At 35.5% G+C, this 22538-nt stretch overlaps 3 protein-coding genes across 3 annotated transcripts in view; all 3 read left to right on the top strand.

Annotated features, from left to right (window-relative positions):
- Positions 1–22538, top strand: part of LOC138314367 (D-glucuronyl C5-epimerase-like) — a 92857-nt gene that overhangs the window by 52053 nt on the left and 18266 nt on the right. The window contains exon 3 of the mRNA XM_069254680.1: positions 8949–9040. The gene's annotated coding sequence lies outside the window, so the exon portion shown is untranslated. The remainder of the gene's footprint in view (positions 1–8948; positions 9041–22538) is intronic.
- Positions 3645–4709, top strand: LOC138308536 (myosin light chain kinase, smooth muscle-like). The gene has a single exon (XM_069249560.1). The coding sequence runs from the start codon at positions 3645–3647 to the stop codon at positions 4707–4709; it is 1065 nt and encodes a 354-aa protein (XP_069105661.1).
- Positions 5040–5807, top strand: LOC138308528 (uncharacterized). Its single transcript, XM_069249548.1, has one exon. It carries the CDS (start codon positions 5040–5042, stop codon positions 5805–5807), a length of 768 nt encoding a protein of 255 aa, XP_069105649.1.

The raw sequence follows: 22538 nt of genomic DNA, 5'->3' as shown, positions 1-22538 counted from the left end.
CACAACTAGAACAAATTAATACTCATAATATATTTGCCTTTTTGATATATATGCAGAAATATTGTGTATATGAGAAATTCCACTATATGGCCCAAAGAAATGGAGAATGGACCACTGATCGATGTTTCGGAGCTGTTTTTGGGTGGCGAGGCATTAGGAAAATGTATGGAGGTGGGGCCTGTGAATGGATTTACCTTGTTTACATATCTATGATATAGCTGCCGCCCTTTGATGTGGGAAGGCCTGGATAGTTGTCTAAGGAGATCTGCTTGACTTTCTGAACGGCTATTTAACAGTCATTATTTCACATGGTATGCTGGAGCTGTATCCATGGTTACCAACTGACAACAAAGTAACAAGTTAAGAATGCTCTTACTTGACATATTTACTTTTCACCATTATCATCGATCAAGAAAACTTGTATTGATATAGCTAATGTTATCATTACATTGTGTTACACAACATAAAGTGATGACTCCTCTTGTATCACACTCCATTTCCCCTATTCCATGTAATAAAGATGAATCCTGTGTGATAACTCTATGAAATACAATTCCGGTCTCCCAAAGGAATTAAAATCTCATGGCTTTTTCAACATTGTTCCCGATATATATTTTTTTTTTAGCTCACCATTGAGCTTATGTCATGGCGCTGCATCCGTTGTCAGTCCGTCCATCCGTCCATCCGTCAGCATTTACTTTAAATCACAACTAGTCATAGAGCACTACATTAATTGTAACCAAATTTGGCCAGAAAAATCCTTAAGGGAAAGGGAACAGAGTTTGTATAAATTTTGGCTGTGACCCCCCCCCCCCCCCCCCCCCCCCCCCCCCCCCCCCCCCCCCCCCCCCCCGGGGCAGGAGGGGCTAGACCCAATAGGGGAAATAGAGGTAAATCATTTAAATCGCTACTAATAGTAGAGTTGTTCATGGATTGTAACCAAATTTGGCCAGGAACATCCTCTGGGGAAGGGGAACAGAGATTGTATAAATTTTGGCTGTGACCCCCCGGGGCAGGAGGAGCAGGGCCCAATATTGGAAATAGTGGTAAATCCTTTAAATCCCTACTTCTAATAGAGTTCTGCATGGAATGTTACCAAATTTGGCAAGAAAAATCCTTGAGGGAAGGGGAACAGAGATTGTATAAATTTTGGCTCTGATCGCCCTGGGCATGAGAGGCGAGGCCGTAATAGGAGAAATAGACTGGTAAATCCTTTAAATCGCAACTAGTCATAGAGTTTTTTTATGAATTGCAACCAAATTTGGCCAGAAACATATTTGGGGGAAGAGGAACAGAATTTGTATAGTTTTTGTGCTCTGACCCCGGGGGCAGGAGGGGCAGGTCCAATAGGGAAATAGAGATAAATCCTTTAAATCACTATTAGTCATAGAGTTCTGCATGCATTGTAACCAAATTTGGTCAGAAAAATCCTTGAGGGAAGGGGAACAGAGTTTGTCTACATTTTTGCTCTAGCTCCCGGAGGCAAGAGAGCCAGGGCCCAATAGGGGAAATAGTGGTAAATCCTTTAAATGGCTACTAGTCATAAAGAGTTCTGCATGAATTGCAACCAACTTTGGCCAGAAACATCCTTGGGGGAAGGGTAACAGTATTTGTATAAAGTTTGACACTGACCTCTCTGAGCAGAAAGAGTGGGGCCCAATAGGGAAATAAAAGGTAGATATTTAAATTCCTTCATACAAGGAATAATGAACCTGTATTTAGAACATTACTTGGCATTACAAACCATGTGAGCGATACAGGCCCTCTGGGCCTGTTGTTTTTCATTTTGCTTGATTATTGATTTATATAAACTAAATGACCTTGAGCTGTTTACCATGACATTGACATATTATTACCTAGAGAATCTGTATTATGTATGTGTTTGACTGATTCTGTCTCTCTAATAGTCTTTGTCGGTTCTAAAATTTATTCTTCTTCATAGAACACAGAGTGTGTAGGAAGGTTATGAAGACTTGACTTTCAGATGTTCGATCAATTTTTGTAGAGAAGTTGATAATTTGGGACAAATGTATTCTGCATGGAGTTTTGTGCCACTGAGCAGATGATGCCGTGGGAGTTCAAGAGATGTGTACGGCTTTCTCGACTGGAGACCAAATTTTAATAAGAGTTTTACTAATCTAACTGTGCTGCTGACTTCAGAAAGGCAAACTCCAATGGTAGCCCAAGTCTTACAATAGCTAATGTCATTTTTCACTAGAATTTATCTAATCATTTTAATCAACATAACAAAAAAATAAATGGCATTGTTTTTTGGTAATTAAATTTTTAATAGATTTATCAACAGCATAAATTATTCATCAAATACAATACTGTATTTATCCTATTTAGCCCTTCAGTGGCTACCTAGAAGTTTCACTTTAATTGGAATGCTTATTGGAATATCATCAATACAGACTTGATCATTATAAAAAATTCTAACCTAATTGGGGTTGGTCAACCCGCCATTAGCCCATCTAAAAACTTAAAGGAACAAAGACACTACCTTCTAGTTTGGTTTAATTTGTTTTATCTTAGCTATATAAAGTCATTAAATAAGGAAATGGCAGGTTAGGAAGTTGAGAAAAAAACCAACAACTTACAGTCAGTATATGACAACTGTCTTTTGTGGGTTTAGAAATTGAAAACCGGAAGGTGGTAATATGTGTGAACACCTAAACGACACAGCCACTGTGGCCCCCTAGTTTTCACAGTGTAATCACAAGAGTGGCCATCATCATCAGTCTTATATTTAAAAGCATTGCAAGAGTGACCATCATCAGTCTTATATCTGAAGAATAACAAAAGTGGCCATCATCAGTCTTATATCTGAAGAATAACAAAAGTGGCCATCATCAGTCTTATATCTGAAGAATAACAAAAGTGGCCATCATCAGTCTTATATATCTGAAGAATAACAAAAGTGGCCATCATCAGTCTTATATATAAGCATACAAAGTGCCATCAGAAGAATAAACAAAAGTGGCCATCATAAGTCTTATATCTAAAGCATAACAAAAGTGGCCATCATGAGTCTTATATTTAAAGCATTGCAAGAGTGGCCATCATCAGACTTATATCTAAAACCATCAGGACTTTAGTCATTTTCACCTTTATGTAAGCCATAATATGTGTGGTATATTGATTACATTAATTTGATAAAGTATTACATTATATCGTGTGGTATATGTTAGGGTTGGGTCTCAGCCTACCAGTACCTATATCTTGATTTAGATAGGAATCATTATGTGTTCATGTCAACACATTGAACACTGTTACCGCTGTGGTGATACATGTGTCACGTACCCAGGTCCAGTGGCAGGACAACTCAACAACTATTCATTAGGATTCATTTCTAAGTTTGAACTCTATGAATGTCTCTTAGCACCCTATAGCTTGATTGGCCATTGTGAAAGTTGCTGGACCATAGCATAGTAATCATTGACCCTTTGTTCTTTTCACACATGAGCGAGTCCTTTGCGTGTTGCAGATTTATGTGAAATTGATGAACATGATATGGTAAGACTGAAGGTTTTAGGCATCATTGTAGTCTATGCTGTGTGAATTAGTACATAAAATGATAATGAAGGTTATATCTGATAATTAATTGATGTCTGATATAATAATACATGTATATAATAATTCCAATGGTACAATGTAACAAGTCCATGTCTGATAATAAGCCCATGTCTGGTTATAAGCCCATGTTTGATATCAAGCCGATGTCTGATGATCAGCCCATGTCTTGTAATAAGCATATGTCTGGTAATAAGTCCATGTCTTGTTATCAACCCATGTCTAGTAACAAGCTTATGTCTGGTAATAAATCCATGCCTGGTAATAAGCCCATGTATGGTAACAAGCCCGTGTCTAGTAATAAGCCCATGTCTGGTTATAAGCCCATGTCTGGTAACAAGCCCATGTCTGGTTATAAGCCCATGTCTGGTAACAAGCCCATGTCTAGTAATAAGCCCATGTCTGGTAATAAGCCCATGTCTGGTAATAAGCCCATGTCTGGTAATAAGCCCATGTCTGGTAACAAGCCGGTGTCTGGTAACAAGCCGATGTCTGGTAATAAGCCCATGTCTGGTAACAAGCCCATGTCTGGTAATAAGCCAATGTCTGGTAACAAGCCCATGTCTGGTAATAAGCCCATGTCTAGTAATAAGCCCATGTCTGGTAACAAGCCCATGTCTGGTAACAAGCCCATGTCTAGTAATAAGCCCATGTCTGGTAACAAGCCCATGTCTGGTAACAAGCACATGTCTGGTAACAGGCCCATGTCTGGTAACAAGCCCATGTCTAGTTATAAGCCCATGTCTGGTAACAAGCCCATGTCTGGTAATAAAAACATGTCTGACAATAATTCCAATGGTAATAAGCCCATGTCTGGTAATAAGCCCATGCCTGGTAATAAGCCCATGTTTGGTAACAGGCCTATGTCTGGTAATAAACCCATGTCTGGTAACAATCCCATGTCTAAAGATAAGTCCATATCTGATAATAAGTCCATATCTGATAATAATTCCATATCTGATAATAATTCCAGTGGCAATAAGTACACATCTGGAAATAAGCCTATGTCTGATAATAAGCCTAATAGTAATAAGTCTATATCTGGTAATAAACTCATCTCTGTTAGTAAGCCCATGTCTGATAATAAGCCCATATATGATAATAAGCCCAATGGTAATAAAACTGATGTCTGGTAATAAGACAATGTCTGATGATATGCCCAATGGCAATAATTCCATATTTTGTAATCAAGTCCAATGGTAATAAGCCCATATCTGATGCTAAGCCCATATCTGGTAATAAGCCAATGTCTTAAAATAAACCCATGTCTGATAATAAGCCCATGTCTGGTTATAAGCCCAATTGTAATAACCCCATATTTGGTAATAAGTCCATGTCAAGCTGTCTGGTAAAAAGTCCATATAAAGTAATTTGCCCATGTCTGGTAATAAGCCCATGTCTGGTAATAATGAGCCCATGTCTGGTAACGAGCCCATGTCTGGTAACAAGGTAATGGTAATAAGCCCATGTCTGGTAATAAGCCCATGTCTGGTAACAAGCCCATGTCTGGTAATAAGCCCATGTCTGGTAACAAGCCCATGTCTGGTAACAAGCCCATGTCTGGTAATAAGCCAATGTCTGGTAACAAGCCCATGTCTAGTAATAAGCCCATGTCTGGTAACAAGCCCATGTCTGGTAATAAGCCCATGTCTAGTAATAAGCCCATGTCTGGTAACAAGCCCATGTCTGGTAACAAGCCCATGTCTGGTAACAAGCACATGTCTGGTAACAGGCCCATGTCTGGTAACAAGCCCATGTCTAGTTATAAGCCCATGTCTGGTAACAAGCCCATGTCTGGTAATAAAAACATGTCTGACAATAATTCCAATGGTAATAAGCCCATGTCTGGTAATAAGCCCATGCCTGGTAATAAGCCCATGTTTGGTAACAGGCCTATGTCTGGTAATAAACCCATGTCTGGTAACAATCCCATGTCTAAAGATAAGTCCATATCTGATAATAAGTCCATATCTGATAATAATTCCATATCTGATAATAATTCCAGTGGCAATAAGTACACATCTGGAAATAAGCCTATGTCTGATAATAAGCCTAATAGTAATAAGTCTATATCTGGTAATAAACTCATCTCTGTTAGTAAGCCCATGTCTGATAATAAGCCCATATATGATAATAAGCCCAATGGTAATAAACTGATGTCTGGTAATAAGACAATGTCTGATGATATGCCCAATGGCAATAATTCCATATTTTGTAATCAAGTCCAATGGTAATAAGCCCATATCTGATGCTAAGCCCATATCTGGTAATAAGCCAATGTCTTAAAATAAACCCATGTCTGATAATAAGCCCATGTCTGGTTATAAGCCCAATTGTAATAACCCCATATTTGGTAATAAGTCCATGTCTGGTAAAAAGTCCATATAAAGTAATTTGCCCATGTCTGGTAATGAGCCCATGTCTGGTAACGAGCCCATGTCTGGTAACGAGCCCATGTCTGGTAACGAGCCCATGTCTGGTAACGAGCCCATGTCTGGCAACGAGCCCATGCCTGGCATTAAACCAATGCCTAATTTAGTCTTGTCATTTTTCTTTGACTTTCTAATTCAAGGAGGATGATACTGTTTTGTTATTTAGCTATTTTGTGTAATTCCATGAGAGGTGTTGATAAGGAAATGGCCGTGTTTCTCCATTGCTGTGTTAGATATTAATGAATTTAGTTGATGGGGCTCCTACTACAAAGTCAACAATGATAAGGATGCATGCAAGGGATCTATTTGTTAACACTTGAATTAACCACAAGTGTTGACTCTGTTGAGTTGTTTGCAGACGAGCTTCATGATGTTCCTCTGCCTTTGGATTTCTCAGTAAGGCCAGAACAAATGCATTTCATGTTTATCATCGCTAACCTGGAATATAGAATGATTTTATTGATCCTGATAAAGTGTGCAATTTTGAGAATTTTGTGAATAATTAATTATATATAAGAAGCCCGGAGACCTGACATTGAGTCTGTGACATGCTGGGATGAAGGGCTATAAAGTTTGTTCAAATCAATGACCTTGACCTTCGTTTAAGGTCACAGGGGTCAAAAAGGCTGAAATCATTAAAGAACTTCCTGTGAATAACTTAGAGGCCTAGAGACCTGGCATTGAGCCTGTGACATGCTGGGGTGAAGGGCTACCAAGTTTGTTCAAATGATTGACTCCTACTGCTGGATGTTAAGGTCACAGGGGTCAAAAAGGCTGAAATCATTAAAGAACTTCCTGTGAATAACTTAGAGGCCTAGAGACCTGACATTGAGTCTGTGACATGCTGGGATGAAGGGCTATAAAGTTTGTTCAAATCAATGACCTTGACCTTCGTTTAAGGTCACAGGGGTCAAAAAGGCTGAAATCATTAAAGAACTTCCTGTGAATAACTTAGAGGCCTAGAGACCTGGCATTGAGCCTGTGACATGCTGGGGTGAAGGGCTACCAAGTTTGTTCAAATGATTGACTCCTACTGCTGGATGTTAACCATTACAAAAAGATATTTTCCTTCACTATATAAATGTTTGCTCACTTCTGTGTCTACCTGAATGTCTCTTTGAAACACAACATTGCATTTGTTTTTTCCTTATTAACTCCCTCATTACCCAAAATAGACCATTAAACACAGAAAGACATATGCTTGTCTTTGGTCCTCAGAGTTTAGATATCAAACAAAGATTTACATTTACCTGTTCCAATTCCTTAAGTACCGAGTGTCGACCATTAAACGCAGAGAGACATGTGCCCGCCCTTACACCAATATTGATTCTATGTGTGTTGACAGGTTTTGTTGTTTGAGAGTCAGTATTCACTACCAGACCTTCATCGTCCATGTTCTCATATAGCTACAACTTGTGAAGCTCTTATTGGACAAAAATATAGCCAACAATGTGGATTTCTGCATTGTCTTCAGTAAAACTTTGATATTGTTTGTCGTCTTTAGGCTTTTTGTCTGGAAATATTAATGACATTTTCTAATGACGTTTTCATGGCCTCTAGGTATACACATGTTCTCTGGAGAGTTACATCTCTGACATTTTATTACCGTTAAGATAGTATAAATCCATGGTAGCTGACCTAAACACCAAGGGAGAAATCTGAATTCCTGCTTCCTGATAGATCTTTCCTTTGCCTTCGAGGAAATCCTGTTGCCTTATTGATTAGAGATCATGAAATCCTGTTCCTTGAGAGATCATTTTGTTGAGAGATCATTTTGTTGAGATATATGAAGTCCTTTTATTGGGGAAGAAATTAAATCATTGTTGCATTTATGGTATGAAATGTGTTGTCAGACTTGAAATGCCCTTTTGGCGACCTCAGAGATCATGAACTCATGTTGCCTGATTGATATGAAATATTGTTGTCCAAAAGATATGAAATCTTTTTACCTGAGAGATATAATAATGATAATAATAATAATAATACTGGATGCCGGCATTATGCCTAAATATCCAGATCACTAATCATACTATACATCCGGACTATTGATAAGATATATGCAATTCTGAGAGAGAGGTGAAATTCTGTTTCCTGAGAGGTATGAAACTGTTGTTAAAAAATATGTTGCCTGACAGATATGAAATTCTGTTTGAGATATATATATATATTCTTTAGATTGATAAATTCTCAACATTTTGAAGTAAATAAAATGTTGAATTAAATTGTTGCTTTAATCATGGTATGTTCACTGAGTTAAGGATGGTTGGTAAAACTGTTTCATTTATCTGCTGGAATGATATCCATATTTTGTATGTTGCAACTCTGAAGGACTTTTTTGTTCGAGGTTAAGAAAAATGGATTGAAAAATACAAATATATGTACATGTATGCATATTTTATAACCAAATGGTAAGATGGGACTTTCTAGTCTATCATTAACATGGGACTTTCTAGTCTATCGGCCACTATTCTGAATACAAATCATCTGTGTACCACCAACTGACAGTGGTTCAATGTTTCAATAACTTGCAGTTCAAGTTAGAATTCTATAACATCAAAAATGAATAATATATTACAAGTCATGTTACACATGGTAGCATATTTCACCCTTTCTAATGGCATTCATATATGTTAAGCTTGGTCTTTGGTTGTGGAGGAATTTATTGTCATTTTCATTACATGGTATCCATATTATCTGGATGATGACTGATGATCAATGGCATTTATCAGGCCATGAATGAGTGACAAAGAAACGATAAGCACCATCACAGACTTGTGAATACATCATCGATTTTAAACTTTTATTATTCCAACTAAATAATCATAAAAAAGGGTTTATTTTCACATTCCACAATATGTTGTGTCAATTTCATCATTATTTGTCACAGAACATTAATCGGAGAAACATGAATCTGCTAACCGTCAATATCTATTGTTGTTCCAGGTCCGTGTAGAAGTGTCATGACTGCCTGATCGCCCAAGAATTGCGCCCAGAGATGGGAAGATTAGCCATGAAAGACCATACCTAGTACTACTGTAAGTTTGCCATCATCTCTCACTTAAATTGTATTTCTAGGGTTAAAGTCAGTTTGTGTATAGATTTCAGTCGCACTATTGAGGAATTAAATTACACGACCAGCATAAAACCTCTCAAATGACACATTTTTTATTTATACAAAACGGGTCTCCCAAACAAAGAATTGAAGACCGTAAAACGATTTCCATTTGATTGGAATCAAAGAATCAAAGAGTTATTTTGTAATGGGGGTGTCTTCATGTTTTCGCAAACTTCACATTTAAAAAGTTTATGGTAGGTACAGTTTAAACAGGTACAAACCTTTAAACACAGGTTTATTGGTAAGTGTTTAGGACTTAATTCCTTTTATTACAGGATATACACAGGTTTTGTGGTAAAGAAGGTTACAGTTCAGGACAGAATATCGTTATACACAGGTTTTGTGTAAAGAGGTTACAGTTTAAGGACAGAATATTGTTATACACAGGTTTTGTGGTAAAGAGGTTACAGTTTTAAGGACCGAAAATCGTTATACACTGGTTTTGTGGTAGGTAGAGAGTTAAAGAGTTTAAGTTTAGGACAGGTATATTAATCACAGGTTTTTGTTGGTATACACACAGGTTTTGTGGTAAAGAGGTTACAGTTAGGACAGAAGAATATCTTTACACACAGGTTTTGTGGTAAAGAGGTTACAGTTTAAGGACAGAATATTGTTTATACACAGGTTTTGTGGTAAAGAGGTTTACAGTTTAAGGACAGAATATCATTATACACAGGTTTTGTGGTAAAGAGGTTACAGTTAAGGACATAATAATCATTATACACAGGTTTTGTGGTAAAGAGGTTATCAGTTTTACAGTTTAAGGGTTACAGAAGGATCATTCATTATACACAGGTTTTGTGGTAAAGAGGTTACAGTTTAAGGACAGAATATCATTATACACAGGTTTTGTGGTAAAGAGGTTACAGTTTAAGGACAGAAAATATCATTATACACAGGTTTTTGTGGTAAAGATGTGTTACAGTTAAGGACAGAATATTGTTTACACAGGTTTTGTGGTAAAGAGGTTACAGTTTAAGGACAGAATATCATTATACACAGGTTTTGTGGTAAAGAGGTTACAGTTTAAGGACAGAAAATCATTATACACAGGTTTTGTGGTAAAGAGGTTACAGTTTAAGGACAGAATATCATTATACACAGGTTTTGTGGTAAAGAGGTTACAGTTAAGGACAGAATATCATTATACACAGGTTTTGTGGTAAAGAGGTTACAGTTAAAGGACAGAATAATCTGTATAAAGAGGTTACAGTTCAGGACAGAATATTGTTATATACAGGTTTTGTGGTGAAGAGGTTACAGTTTAAGGACCGAAAATCCTTTTACACAGGTTTTGTAGTAAAGAGGTTACAGTTTAAGGACCGAAAATCCTTTTACACAGGTTTTGTGGTAAAGAGGTTACAGTTTAAGGACAGAATATCATTATACACAGGTTTTGTGGTAAAGAGGTTACAGTTAAGGACAGAATATCATTATACACAGGTTTTGTGGTAAAGAGGTTACAGTTTAAGGACAGAATATCATTACACACAGGTTTTGTGGTAAAGAGGTTACAGTTTAAGGACAGAATATTGTTATACACAGGTTTTGTGGTAAAGAGGTTACAGTTTAAGGACAGAATATCATTATACACAGGTTTTGTGGTAAAGAGGTTACAGTTAAGGACATAATATCATTATACACAGGTTTTGTGGTAAAGAGGTTACAGTTTAAGGACAGAATATCATTATACACAGGTTTTGTGGTAAAGAGGTTACAGTTAAGGACAGAATATCATTATACGAAGGTTTTGTGGTAAAGAGGTTACAGTTTAAGGACAGAATATCATTATACACAGGTTTTGTGGTAAAGAGTTACAGTTAAGGACAGAATATTGTTATACACAGGTTTTGTGGTAAAGAGGTTACAGTTTAAGGACAGAATATCCTTTTACACAGGTTTTGTAGTAAAGAGGTTACAGTTTAAGGACCGAAAATCCTTTTACACAGGTTTTGTGGTAAAGAGGTTACAGTTTAAGGACAGAATATCATTATACACAGGTTTTGTGGTAAAGGTTACAGTTAAGGACAGAATATCATTATACAGGTTTTGTAGTAAAGAGGTTACAGTTTAAGGACAGAATATCATTATACACAGGTTTTGTGGTAAAGAGGTTACAGTTAAGGACAGAATATCATTATACACAGGTTTTGTGGTAAAGAGGTTACAGTTAAGGACAGAATATCATCCTTTACACAGGTTTTGTGGTAAAGAGGTTACAGTTTAAGGACAGAAATCATTATACACAGGTTTTGTGGTAAAGAGGTTACAGTTAAGGACAGAATATCATTATACACAGGTTTTTGTGGTAAAGAGAGGTTACAGTTTAAGGACAGAAAATCCTTTTACACAGGTTTTGTAGTAAAGAGGTTACAGTTTAAGGACCGAAAATCCTTTTACACACAGGTTTTGTGGTAAAGAGGTTACAGTTTAAGGACAGAATATCATTATACACAGGTTTTGTGGTAGAGAGGTTACAGTTTAAGGACAGAATATCATTATACACAGGTTTTTGTAGTAAAGAGGTTACAGTTAAGGACAGAATATCATTATACACAGGTTTTGTGGTAAAGAGGTTACAGTTAAGGACAGAATATTTTTATATACAGGTTTTGTGGTGAAGAGGTTACAGTTTAAGGACAAAATCCTTTTACACAGGTTTTGTGGTAAAGAGGTTTACAGTTTAAGGACCGAAAATCTTTTACACAGGTTTTGTGGTAAAGAGGTTACAGTTTAAGGACAGAATATATTATACACAGGTTTTGTGGTAAAGAGGTTACAGTTTAAGGACAGAATATCATTATACACAGGTTTTGTGGTAAGAGGTTACAGTTAAGGACATAATATCATTATACACAGGTTTTGTGGTAAAGAGGTTACAGTTTAAGGACAGAATATCATTATACACAGGTTTTGTGGTAAAGAGGTTACAGTTTAAGGACAGAATATCATTATACACAGGTTTTGTGGTAAAGAGGTTACAGTTTAAGGACAGAATATCATTATACACAGGTTTTGTGGTAAAGAGGTTACAGTTTAAGGACAGAATATCTTTATACACAGGTTTTGTGGTAAAGAGGTTACAGTTTAAGGACACAGGTTTTGTGGTAAAGAGTTACAGTTAAGGACAGAATTATACACAGGTTTTGTGGTAAAGAGGTTACAGTTTAAGGACAAATAGGTTTTGTGGTAAAGAGGTTACAGTTTAAGGACAGAATATCATTATACACAGGTTTTGTGGTAAAGAGGTTACAGTTTAAGGACAGAAATATCATTATACACAGGTTTTGTAAGAGAGGTTACAGTTTAAGGACAGAAATATCATTATACACAGGTTTTGTAAAGGTTACAGTTTTAAGAACAAGACAGAAATCATTATACACAGGTTTTGTGGTAGAAGAGGTTACAGTTAAGGACAGAATATCATTATACACAGGTTTTGTAGTAAAGAGGTTACAGTTAAGGACAGAATATCATTATACACAGGTTTTGTGTGTAAAGAGGTTACAGTTTAAGGACAGAATATCATTATACACAGGTTTTGTGGTAAAGAGGTTACAGTTAAGGACAGAATATCATTATACACAGGTTTTGTAGTAAAGAGGTTACAGTTAAGGACAGAATATCATTATACACAGGTTTTGTGTAAAGAGGTTACAGTTAAGGACAGAATATCATTATACACACAGGTTTTGTGGTAAAGAGGTTACAGTTAAGGACAGAATATCATTCATTATACACAGGTTTTGTGGTAGGTAAAGAGGTTACAGTTTAAGGACAGAATATCATTATACACAGGTTTTGTGGTAAAGAGGTTACAGTTAAGGACAGAATATCATTATACACAGGTTTTGTGGTAAAGAGGTTACAGTTTAAGGACAGAATATCATTATACACAGGTTTTGTGGTAAAGAGGTTACAGTTTAAGGACAGAATATCATTATACACAGGTTTTGTGGTAAAGAGGTTACAGTTTAAGGACAGAATATCATTATACACAGGTTTTGTGGTAAAGAGGTTACAGTTAAGGACAGAATATCATTATACACAGGTTTTGTGGTAAAGAGGTTACAGTTTAAGGACAGAAAATCCTTTTACACAGGTTTTGTGGTAAAGAGGTTACAGTTAAGGACAGAATATCATTATACACAGGTTTTGTGGTAAAGAGGTTACAGTTTAAGGACAGAATATCATTTATACACAGGTTTTGTGGTAAAGAGGTTACAGTTAAAGGACAGAATATCGTTATACACAGGTTTTGTGGTAAAGAGGTTACAGTTCAGGACAGAATATCGTTATACACAGGTTTTGTGGTAAAGAGGTTACAGTTAAGGACAGAATATTGTTATACACAGGTTTTGTGGTGAAGAGGTTACAGTTTAAGGACAGAATATCCTTTTACACAGGTTTTGTGGTAAAGAGGTTACAGTTTAAGGACAGAATATCATTATACACAGGTTTTGTGGTAGAGAGGTTACAGTTAAGGACAGAATATCATTATATACAGGTTTTGTGGTAAAGAGGTTACAGTTTAAGGACAGAATATCATTATATGCAGGTTTTGTGGTAAAGAGGTTACAGTTAAGGACAGAATATTGTTATACACAGGTTTTGTGGTAAAGAGGTTACAGTTAAGGACAGAATATTGTTATACACAGGTTTTGTGGTGTAAAGAGGTTACAGTTTAAGGACAGAATATCATTACACACAGATTTTGTGGTAAAGAGGTTACAGTTTAAGGACAGAATATCATTACACACAGGTTTTGTGGTAAAGAGGTTACAGTTTAAGGACAGAATATCAATATACACAGGTTTTGTGGTAAAGAGGTTACAGTTTAAGGACAGAATATCAATATACACAGGTTTTGTGGTAAAGAGGTTACAGTTTAAGGACAGAATATCGTTATACACAGGTTTTGTAGTGAAGAGGTTACAGTGAAGGACACAATATTGTTACACACGACAGCTTTTGTGGTCAATGAGTATACTCAATATATCAAAATTCATATGACTGTAACTTTCAAGGTTTTCTTAGTGAATTATACACTTAACTTGCAAATCATTTTTTCAATACAAAAGTTCAATATTGTTGCCAATAATGGTTTTGTAAGCTCAGTTTTGCATTTATTCACTATTCAGACAGTTACGTCTGGGGAGAACAATATTAAGTTAAATTTCCTTCCTGGTACCAGCATGGAAGGTGGTGAAATATGACTGTGTCTACCTAAACAGAGTAAGCACAGTTTAGTGTTAAACAAAGTTGTATGGTCTGTGACTTGCTTTATTTTTGGCATAGAAAAAGTATTTACAGTGTTCTACATATTTTTTCTCTATCTCCCTAAGTTTTAAAATTTCCATATTTACCGACTTTTGTAAATTATTCGCAAAGTTATTAAACAACTAAATTAAATTATTGAATTTTAACGTGCACGTTTAAAAGAGCTTGGAAGTCTCCGAATCGTTCCGATCTGTACAGGTATTGTTGATCTTGGCCACGTGATACGAATTGGGAGAATTTGATCAAAACGGGTATGGCCGATGTCAGTAACGTGATGGAATCCGGTTTTCCGATATCATCAGAAAGCTTGAAACATGGTGTTGACTGTGGCCGTTCTTTCTAAATGTGTGATATTTCAAGCAATATTTATTACCATGTCAATAGTATGTTGGAGTTTTTATGGATCAGAACCATCATATATAAGCATCTATATTCACACATTGTATGTTTTATGACAGTTTTTGATAATGAAAATTACAAGAAATACAATTTTAACATGGTTTTGAGAATGTATATAAAACTTGTGTACATATTCCTGGTTACCTCTAACCATTAAGACCTTTTGTTTTGGGAATGTATATAAAACTTGTGTACATATTCCTGGTTACCTCTAACCATTAAGACCTTTTGTTTTGGGAATGTATATAAAACTTGTGTACATATACCTGGTTACCACTAACCATTAAGACCTTTTGTTTTGAGAATGTATATAAAACTTGTGTACATATACCTGGTTACCACTAACCATTAAGACCTTTTGTTTTGAGAATGTATATAAAACTTTGTGTACATATACCTGGTTACCACTAACCATTAAGACCTTTTGTTTTGGGAATGTATATAAAACTTGTGTACATATACCTGGTTACCACTAACCATTAAGACCTTTTGTTTTGGGAATGTATATAAAACTTTTGTACATATACCTGGTTACCACTAACCATTAAGACCTTTTGTTTTGAGAATGTATATAAAACTTGTGTACATATAGCTGGTTACCACTAACCATTAAGACCTATTGTTTTGGGAATGTATATAAAACTTGTGTACATATTCCTGGTTACCACTAACTAATAAGACCTTTTGTTTTGAGAATGTATATAAAACTTTTGTACATATTCCTGGTTACCACTATATAACCATTAAGACCTTTTGTTTTGAGAATGTATATAAAACTTTTGTACATATACCTGGTTACCACTAACTAATAAGACCTTTTGTTTTGAGAATGTATATAAAACTTGTGTACATATACCTGGTTACCACTAACCATTAAGACCTTTTGTTTTGAGAATGTATATAAAACTTGTGTACATATACCTGGTTACCACTAACCATTAAGACCTTTTGTTTTGGGAATGTATATAAAACTTTTGTACATATACCTGGTTACCACTAACCATTAAGACCTTTTGTTTTGAGAATGTATATAAAACTTTTGTACATATACCTGGTTACCACTAACCATTAAGACCTTTTGTTTTGAGAATGTATATAAAACTTTTGTACATATACCTGGTTACCACTAACCATTAAGACCTTTTGTTTTGAGAATGTATATAAAACTTGTGTACATATACCTGGTTACCACTAACCATTAAGACCTTTTGTTTTGAGAATGTATATAAATGTACAGAACTGTGATGTATATAAAACTTTTGTACATATACCTGGTTACCACTAACCATTAAGACCTTTTGTTTTGAGAATGTATATAAAACTTGTGTACATATACCTGGTTACCACTAACCATTAAGACCTTTTGTTTTGAGATTGCATATAAAACTTGTGTACATATACCTGGTTACCACTAACTATTAAGACCTATTTTATCATTAATAAAGTATTAAAGGTTTTACATAAACACAGAAACTTTGTACACAATTATATAGTGTCACCGTATCCTTCTTCTCTCTGTGTAAATATTCAATAATGGCGAGACTGCCATTGATCAGGTACTAAGGACACAGAAGCAAACAAATGATCCATTCCGGAGGAATTCTATTCTCTGAATTAAATCATGATATAGAATGTTTAAGTAGTTGTTGTATTGTATTGATAGTACAAAATGATAAAATATCTTCAGTTTAGTGTTACGGGATGCCTACAGACAATGTAATGATACAGAATGTTTGAACAGTAGAGTATACTGTGACTATACACAATATATCACAGATATCTGGATGTTTAAATAGGTGAGATTCAACAAGTGGCTCGATAAAGAATTGGCACTTAGAAGGCGGAAAAGAATGGTTTCTTTTCATAAAGTGTCATAGCCTATTAGTTAGGTGAAATGATTAAATTAGGATCCCTTTCATTTCTACATTCAATACTTTGAGTGCAATTTGATAAGATTTTGAGGTGGTTGTTGATAGCAATCCTTTTTTTCTTTTAACATCAGAAACGTTTATGGCCATTATTTAGAAAATATCCTTCCAAGTTATCAGTCGAATTGTTTACCTAGCTGAGGTCCCGTTGAGAAAGTCTGTATGTTTGTTTTGCTTTTGGCCATTATCACAGTGTTATGGCATCTATATCAGTAGACAATATGTGTGGCTTAATTATCATTCTCCGCACCACTCTTACTAACAAACAGTATTATACATCATTGTTTTGTTAGCTTATTGCCAATTATGAATATATATTCAGCCGAACATTAACTCTTTAAATCTTTATATAACGCTGAAGTCAATAGGGTGGCACCATGCATTGTAAAACTTTCAAATTGAAAATTGAAGTTAAATCAAATTAACAAGGTTTTTACCTTTAATTTCAGAAATATAAAAGAATGCTTTTTAGAAAATTCAAAAGAAAACATTCCCATCCTGTATTCCCTGCAGATTTACATATTGAGTGATTTATCAATTTTAAGCTCATGACAAAATACTTGTGTCTAAGAGCATCCATTGATTTTGCTAATTTTGTAGGGATTCTGATTTTTAAAAGAGAACTGGATCAGTAATGTTTCACCAGATTTGAGATTTCCAATGTCTTCAACTAAAAATAATTAAGCTTAAAAGTGATTGACTGTGTTTTCAACTCATTGTGTTCATGTTTTGTTGTTCTTTGAAATAGAATATTTGAATGGAATGTCTGCTCCCTTTTTGAATTCAGTCCTGTCATATGTACCTAAGCTGAGCTGGCCTTCAATAGGTGTATCATTTTTTTTTTTATTATTTTATTGTGTACATCTATGAAAACTCTTTTCTTTAACATTCCAATCTCCAATGAGTTCAAACAAATAAAATTGAGTAAGGTTGACATCTCAATTAGTATCATGTTCAATATCTCTTGTTAAAATCTAAAAATTCCTGTCAAATAATGACAGACTCTAATACCAGACAGGTTCAAGTGGCATTCATGGAAACAGTAAGAACCAGATCTGTTGGGGATATTTTATAATGATTGTCACTACTGCTAAAATGATGGTGTTCTCAACTGTAACTGTCCCAGAGTAGACAGTTTATGGAGGTTTATACCATATTAAAACCAATTATTCACTATATGATAGGTTCGACTGAACAGGTCCAAATTGATTCAAAACTAAACTGAACTTAAATAAGTCTAGAAAGATTCCAAAATAGACTGAACAGGTTCGTCGATTGACCCTAAACTAGACTTGACTGAACAACGATGTAATGTAGCTCAAGGTCTCTGTATAGACCAAGAACATTACCCTCTTTTCTGGATATTTGAATCGCTTTTGTATAAGAGATTAAAAGACCCAAGATTTCAGTAAGATTTCACTTATTCATGTGGTAACCAAATTATACTGGGAGCTAAATAGATATAAATGCTTATTTGTTGGTATTATTCTCCAATGTGTAAAAGTTACAAAGCCAACAAACAAAGACAGTTATCAATGGTAATTCTCTTACAAAATGTCTCCATAGAAAGCATCAATGACTTTTCTATTATACATGTATTAGGATACTGAACTATATCTGTGACCTTTAACCTTGGAACAGTTGACAGTTCATGTTGAGTCTATTTGGGCAACCGTCTGACCCAGTTCTGTAAGATAAAGTGTGAGAGATGAAAACGTTGCCTTGTGTAATTCTCACAGCTTTAGATAAGGCAATCAAACAAATACTGATAGGCGAAACATTAACAAATTATCAAGTACACACCTCGCTATCACCAGATTCAGGTGTAGATGATAATTACTGACATAGTAGTGGCCATTTTAGTCTGGTCAACACTCAAAAGGCTCATGGAGAAATAATATCATCAATTTGGCTGGGTTTTCTAAATAGTTTGGCTGATTCACAGCGACCTTAGGGCAGAGGTATTATCAGGGTTAATTTGATAATTTTTAAAGTACCTCTTCAGTGATGGGTTTGGGTTTTATTAGCCCACCGTCATCAGATGGTGTGCTATTCAAATTGCCTTTCGTCTGTGGTCCTTCCGTCCTTCTGTCCGTTAACAATTCTTGTTATCGCTATTTATTGGAAAGTACCGAAGGGATTATTCTCATTTCATTAAAAGGTTCCCCTAGGGCCCTAGTTGTGCATATTGCATTTTGGGACCGATCGGTCAACAAGATGGCCGCCAGGCAGCCATCTTGGGTTTTGATAGTTAAATTTGTTACCACTATTTCTCAAAGTGTTCTGAAGGGATTTTCTTCAAATTTCATATGTAGGTTCCCCTGGGGCCCTAGTTGTGCATATTGTATTTTAGGACCGATCGGCCTACAAGATGGCCACTAGGCAGCCACATGGCCGACAGGCCGCCATCTTGCATATTGATAGTAAAAAATTGTTATCGCTATTTCTCAGAAAGCACTGAATAAATCTGTCTCAAATTGTATATATATGTGGGTTCCCCTAGGTCCCTAGTTGTGCATATTGCATTTTGGGACCAATTGATGAACAAGATGACCGACAGGTAGCCATCTTGGATTTTGATAATTGAAATTTAAATTGTTTCTGCAATATATTGCAGAAAGTAATGAAAGGATCTTTCTCAAAGTTTATATGTAGTTTGTAGTAAAAGTTTGAAAAGCAGAGAAAAGATCCATCTTTCCATTGTCAGACTTAGGTCATTCTTTGGTGGCCGCCAAGATCCGTCTGGGATCTCTTGTTAGTTAATTTAACGTCCTATAAACAGCCAGGGTGGTGATTCGAACTCACAACCCAGAGGTGGAGGGCTTGTGGTAATATGTTGAAACATCTTAACCACTGGGCCTCGCAGCCCCCTTCCTCTTCAGTGAAACCTGATAACTGTTTATATTTGACTGTTAGCTAGTTTCTCTATAGTTTACAGAATTCTGAGTTGCAACTATGATAGGATGCAGGTAGTGTTATATTCCATGTTTGTTCAAGTCTGTCCCATCTGGCCAGGTACATGCTGCTGCGTCCTGTACTGTACCTATGTCGTTTGAACACATGGTGTTTGATAGCTTTATAATCATTAACTACAGTACAATAATATTAACTGTATCTGCCAGGTGTTGTGAGGACATAAATATTCCTTTTCTGGAACTTATACATATACCCTAAGGGGATTTTTTTACATCCTTCAGTTAAACCTGAACCATATCCTACACTTTGCTCAACAAAAGAATTTCCTGTTCTTTCAACAAGTTTTTTTTTTACCAAACAAAAGTCAATTAAAGGAATATGAGAAATAGTTGGAGAGCTTACAATATGAGGTGTTGTAAAGTTAATGTGATAAACACTGTACTTTACTGTGAAATGCCCCCAGCACTATGACAGTGTGTCGGCTTACTTTGTGGAATGACAGAGTAAAAAACTACCAGCATTTGGAAAGTTGTTGTATGGAAAAGCCTGAAGACTTCCTGGCTATTGTTAAAATTCACAGCATGTTGAAAAGTTGTACTCAAGCTATCTGCATCCCACACTTCTATAGCTGGTATCTAGCCTGTACCTTTTACGTCTTTTAGTAAATTAAAACAGTTTTGTTGTTACTGTGTCATACTGAAATTAAAATATGATGTTGTAGAATATGCCATTCAAACAAATTCACCACTCAGCTATTGTAACCCAGAAAGGAAAAAGTCTTGTGGTATAATATTAGACACCTTAACCACTCAGCCATTGTAACCCAGAAAGGAATAAGTCTTGTGGTATAATATTAGACACCTTAACACTCAGCCATTGTAACCCAGAAAGGAATAAGTCTTGTGGTATAATATTAGACACCTTAACCACTCAGCTATTGTAACCCAGAAAGGAGAAAGTCTTGTGGTATAATATTAGACACCTTAACCACTCAGCCATTGTAACCCAGAAAGGAAAAAGTCTTGTGGTATAATATTAGACACCTTAACCACTCAGCTATTGTAACCCAGAAAGGAGAAAGTCTTGTGGTATAATATTAGACACCTTAACCACTCAGCCATTATAACCCAGAAAGGAAAAAGTCTTGTGGTATAATATTAGACATCTTAACCACTCAGCCATTGTAACCCAAAAAGGAGAAAGTCTTGTGGTATAATATCAGACATCTTAACCACTCAGCCATAGTAGCACAGAAAGGAATAAGTCTTGTGGTATAATATTAGACACCTCCACCACTCAGCCATAGTAACACAGAAAGGAATAAGTCTTGTGGTATAATATTAGACACCTCCACCACTCAGCCATAGTAACACAGAAAGGAGAAAGTCTTGTGGTATAATATTAGACATCTTAACCACTCAGCCATTGTAACACAGAAAGGAAAAAGTCTTGTGGTATAATATTAGACACCTCCACCACTCAGCCATAGTAACACAGAAAGGAATAAGTCTTGTGGTATAATATTAGACACCTCCACCACTCAGCCATAGTAACACAGAAAAAAAAAGTCTTGTGGTATAATATTAGACACCTCCACCACTCAGCCATAGTAACACAGAAAGGAAAAAGTCTTGTGGTATAATATTAGACACCTCCACCACTCAGCCATAGTAACACAGAAAGGAAAAAGTCTTGTGGTATAATATTAGACACCTCCACCACTCAGCCATAGTAACACAGAAAGGAAAAAGTCTTGTGGTATAATATTAGACATCTTAACCACTCAGCCATTGTAACCCAGAAAGGAGAAAGTCTTGTGGTATAATATTAGACACCTCCACCACTCAGCCATAGTAACACAGAAAGGAAAAAGTCTTGTGGTATAATATTAGACACCTCCACCACTCAGCCATAGTAACACAGAAAGGAAAAAGTCTTGTGGAATATTGGATACTGCCTTGACTAATTATCTAGCAAATTTGTAACATCATGGAGCAAAAGATGATAATGCTAATAAAGAATGCCTGTAATTTTGCTGTAGGGGATTTGGAGACTTTTTCATTTCCAGTTTTAAGTTTCTTCATTAAAAGTAAACTTAATTATAAAGATCACCCAATGGATAGAGGAAAAAATGGTCTTTATATAGCCAATTTGTCTTTATACACAGGTTGAATTTGATCCTAGAAAAGTGGTCTTATTAAGCAGGTGGTTTTTATACAGAGGTGCTTGCTATGACAGGTTTAACTGTGTGTTCTCGTTATCACCAATTACATTAAAGATCAATTTTGTCTGCTTATATTGACTTATATTTAATGTATACTTGTACAATTTTTGTATTTATTCTGTTATATAATGATTTTAACTAAATGATTATAAAGTTCTTTATATACCTGGTCAACCTCGTCAGGATTAAGGTATACTGTTACAAGGAAACAAGCTCAGTAATTTGTTGAAAAGAACACATGTTTACCTTTATAAACCACACACACCTGTTCATTGACTATCTGACATCATTAAATGTCTTTTTTATGTCTGTTTTTAAACAGAATGGTTAAACATAGTCATTTTAGACATAAAACGCTGTGTAAATTAATCATCCATACAACATGGAAAAGCTTGATACATTTTATTTGATCTTGTCTGTCAGCATGGTTCATTTCATGTGTGATAAAGAAACTTACATCTATTGTATGTTAAAATTCAAACTAAAGCTAACAAATACGAATGTTGAGAAGGAAAAAATGAAGGTTTATACATTGTGTAAGTAAGAAAATTGATAAAATTTACTCGTAGTTCGGCATTCTTGATTTGTTGCCTTAAAACTGACCCCAAGAAAAAGAACAATACATTCTCTATTGTAGACAATCACATAGTGCATAAGAAGGCTGCTTGTTT

This window comes from Argopecten irradians, chromosome 1, assembly GCF_041381155.1.
Source record: "Argopecten irradians isolate NY chromosome 1, Ai_NY, whole genome shotgun sequence".
Lineage (NCBI taxonomy): Eukaryota > Metazoa > Mollusca > Bivalvia > Pectinida > Pectinidae > Argopecten > Argopecten irradians.
The sequence above is the reverse complement of the archived record's forward strand: the minus strand, read 5'-3'. Positions and strand labels throughout refer to the sequence as shown.

Bases quoted from the DNA above. Each gene is read 5' to 3' on its own strand.
- LOC138308536 (XM_069249560.1), top strand. From the start codon at position 3,645: ATGGTACAATGTAACAAGTCCATGTCTGATAATAAGCCCATGTCTGGT.
- LOC138308528 (XM_069249548.1), top strand. From the start codon at position 5,040: ATGTCTGGTAATAAGCCCATGTCTGGTAACAAGCCCATGTCTGGTAAT.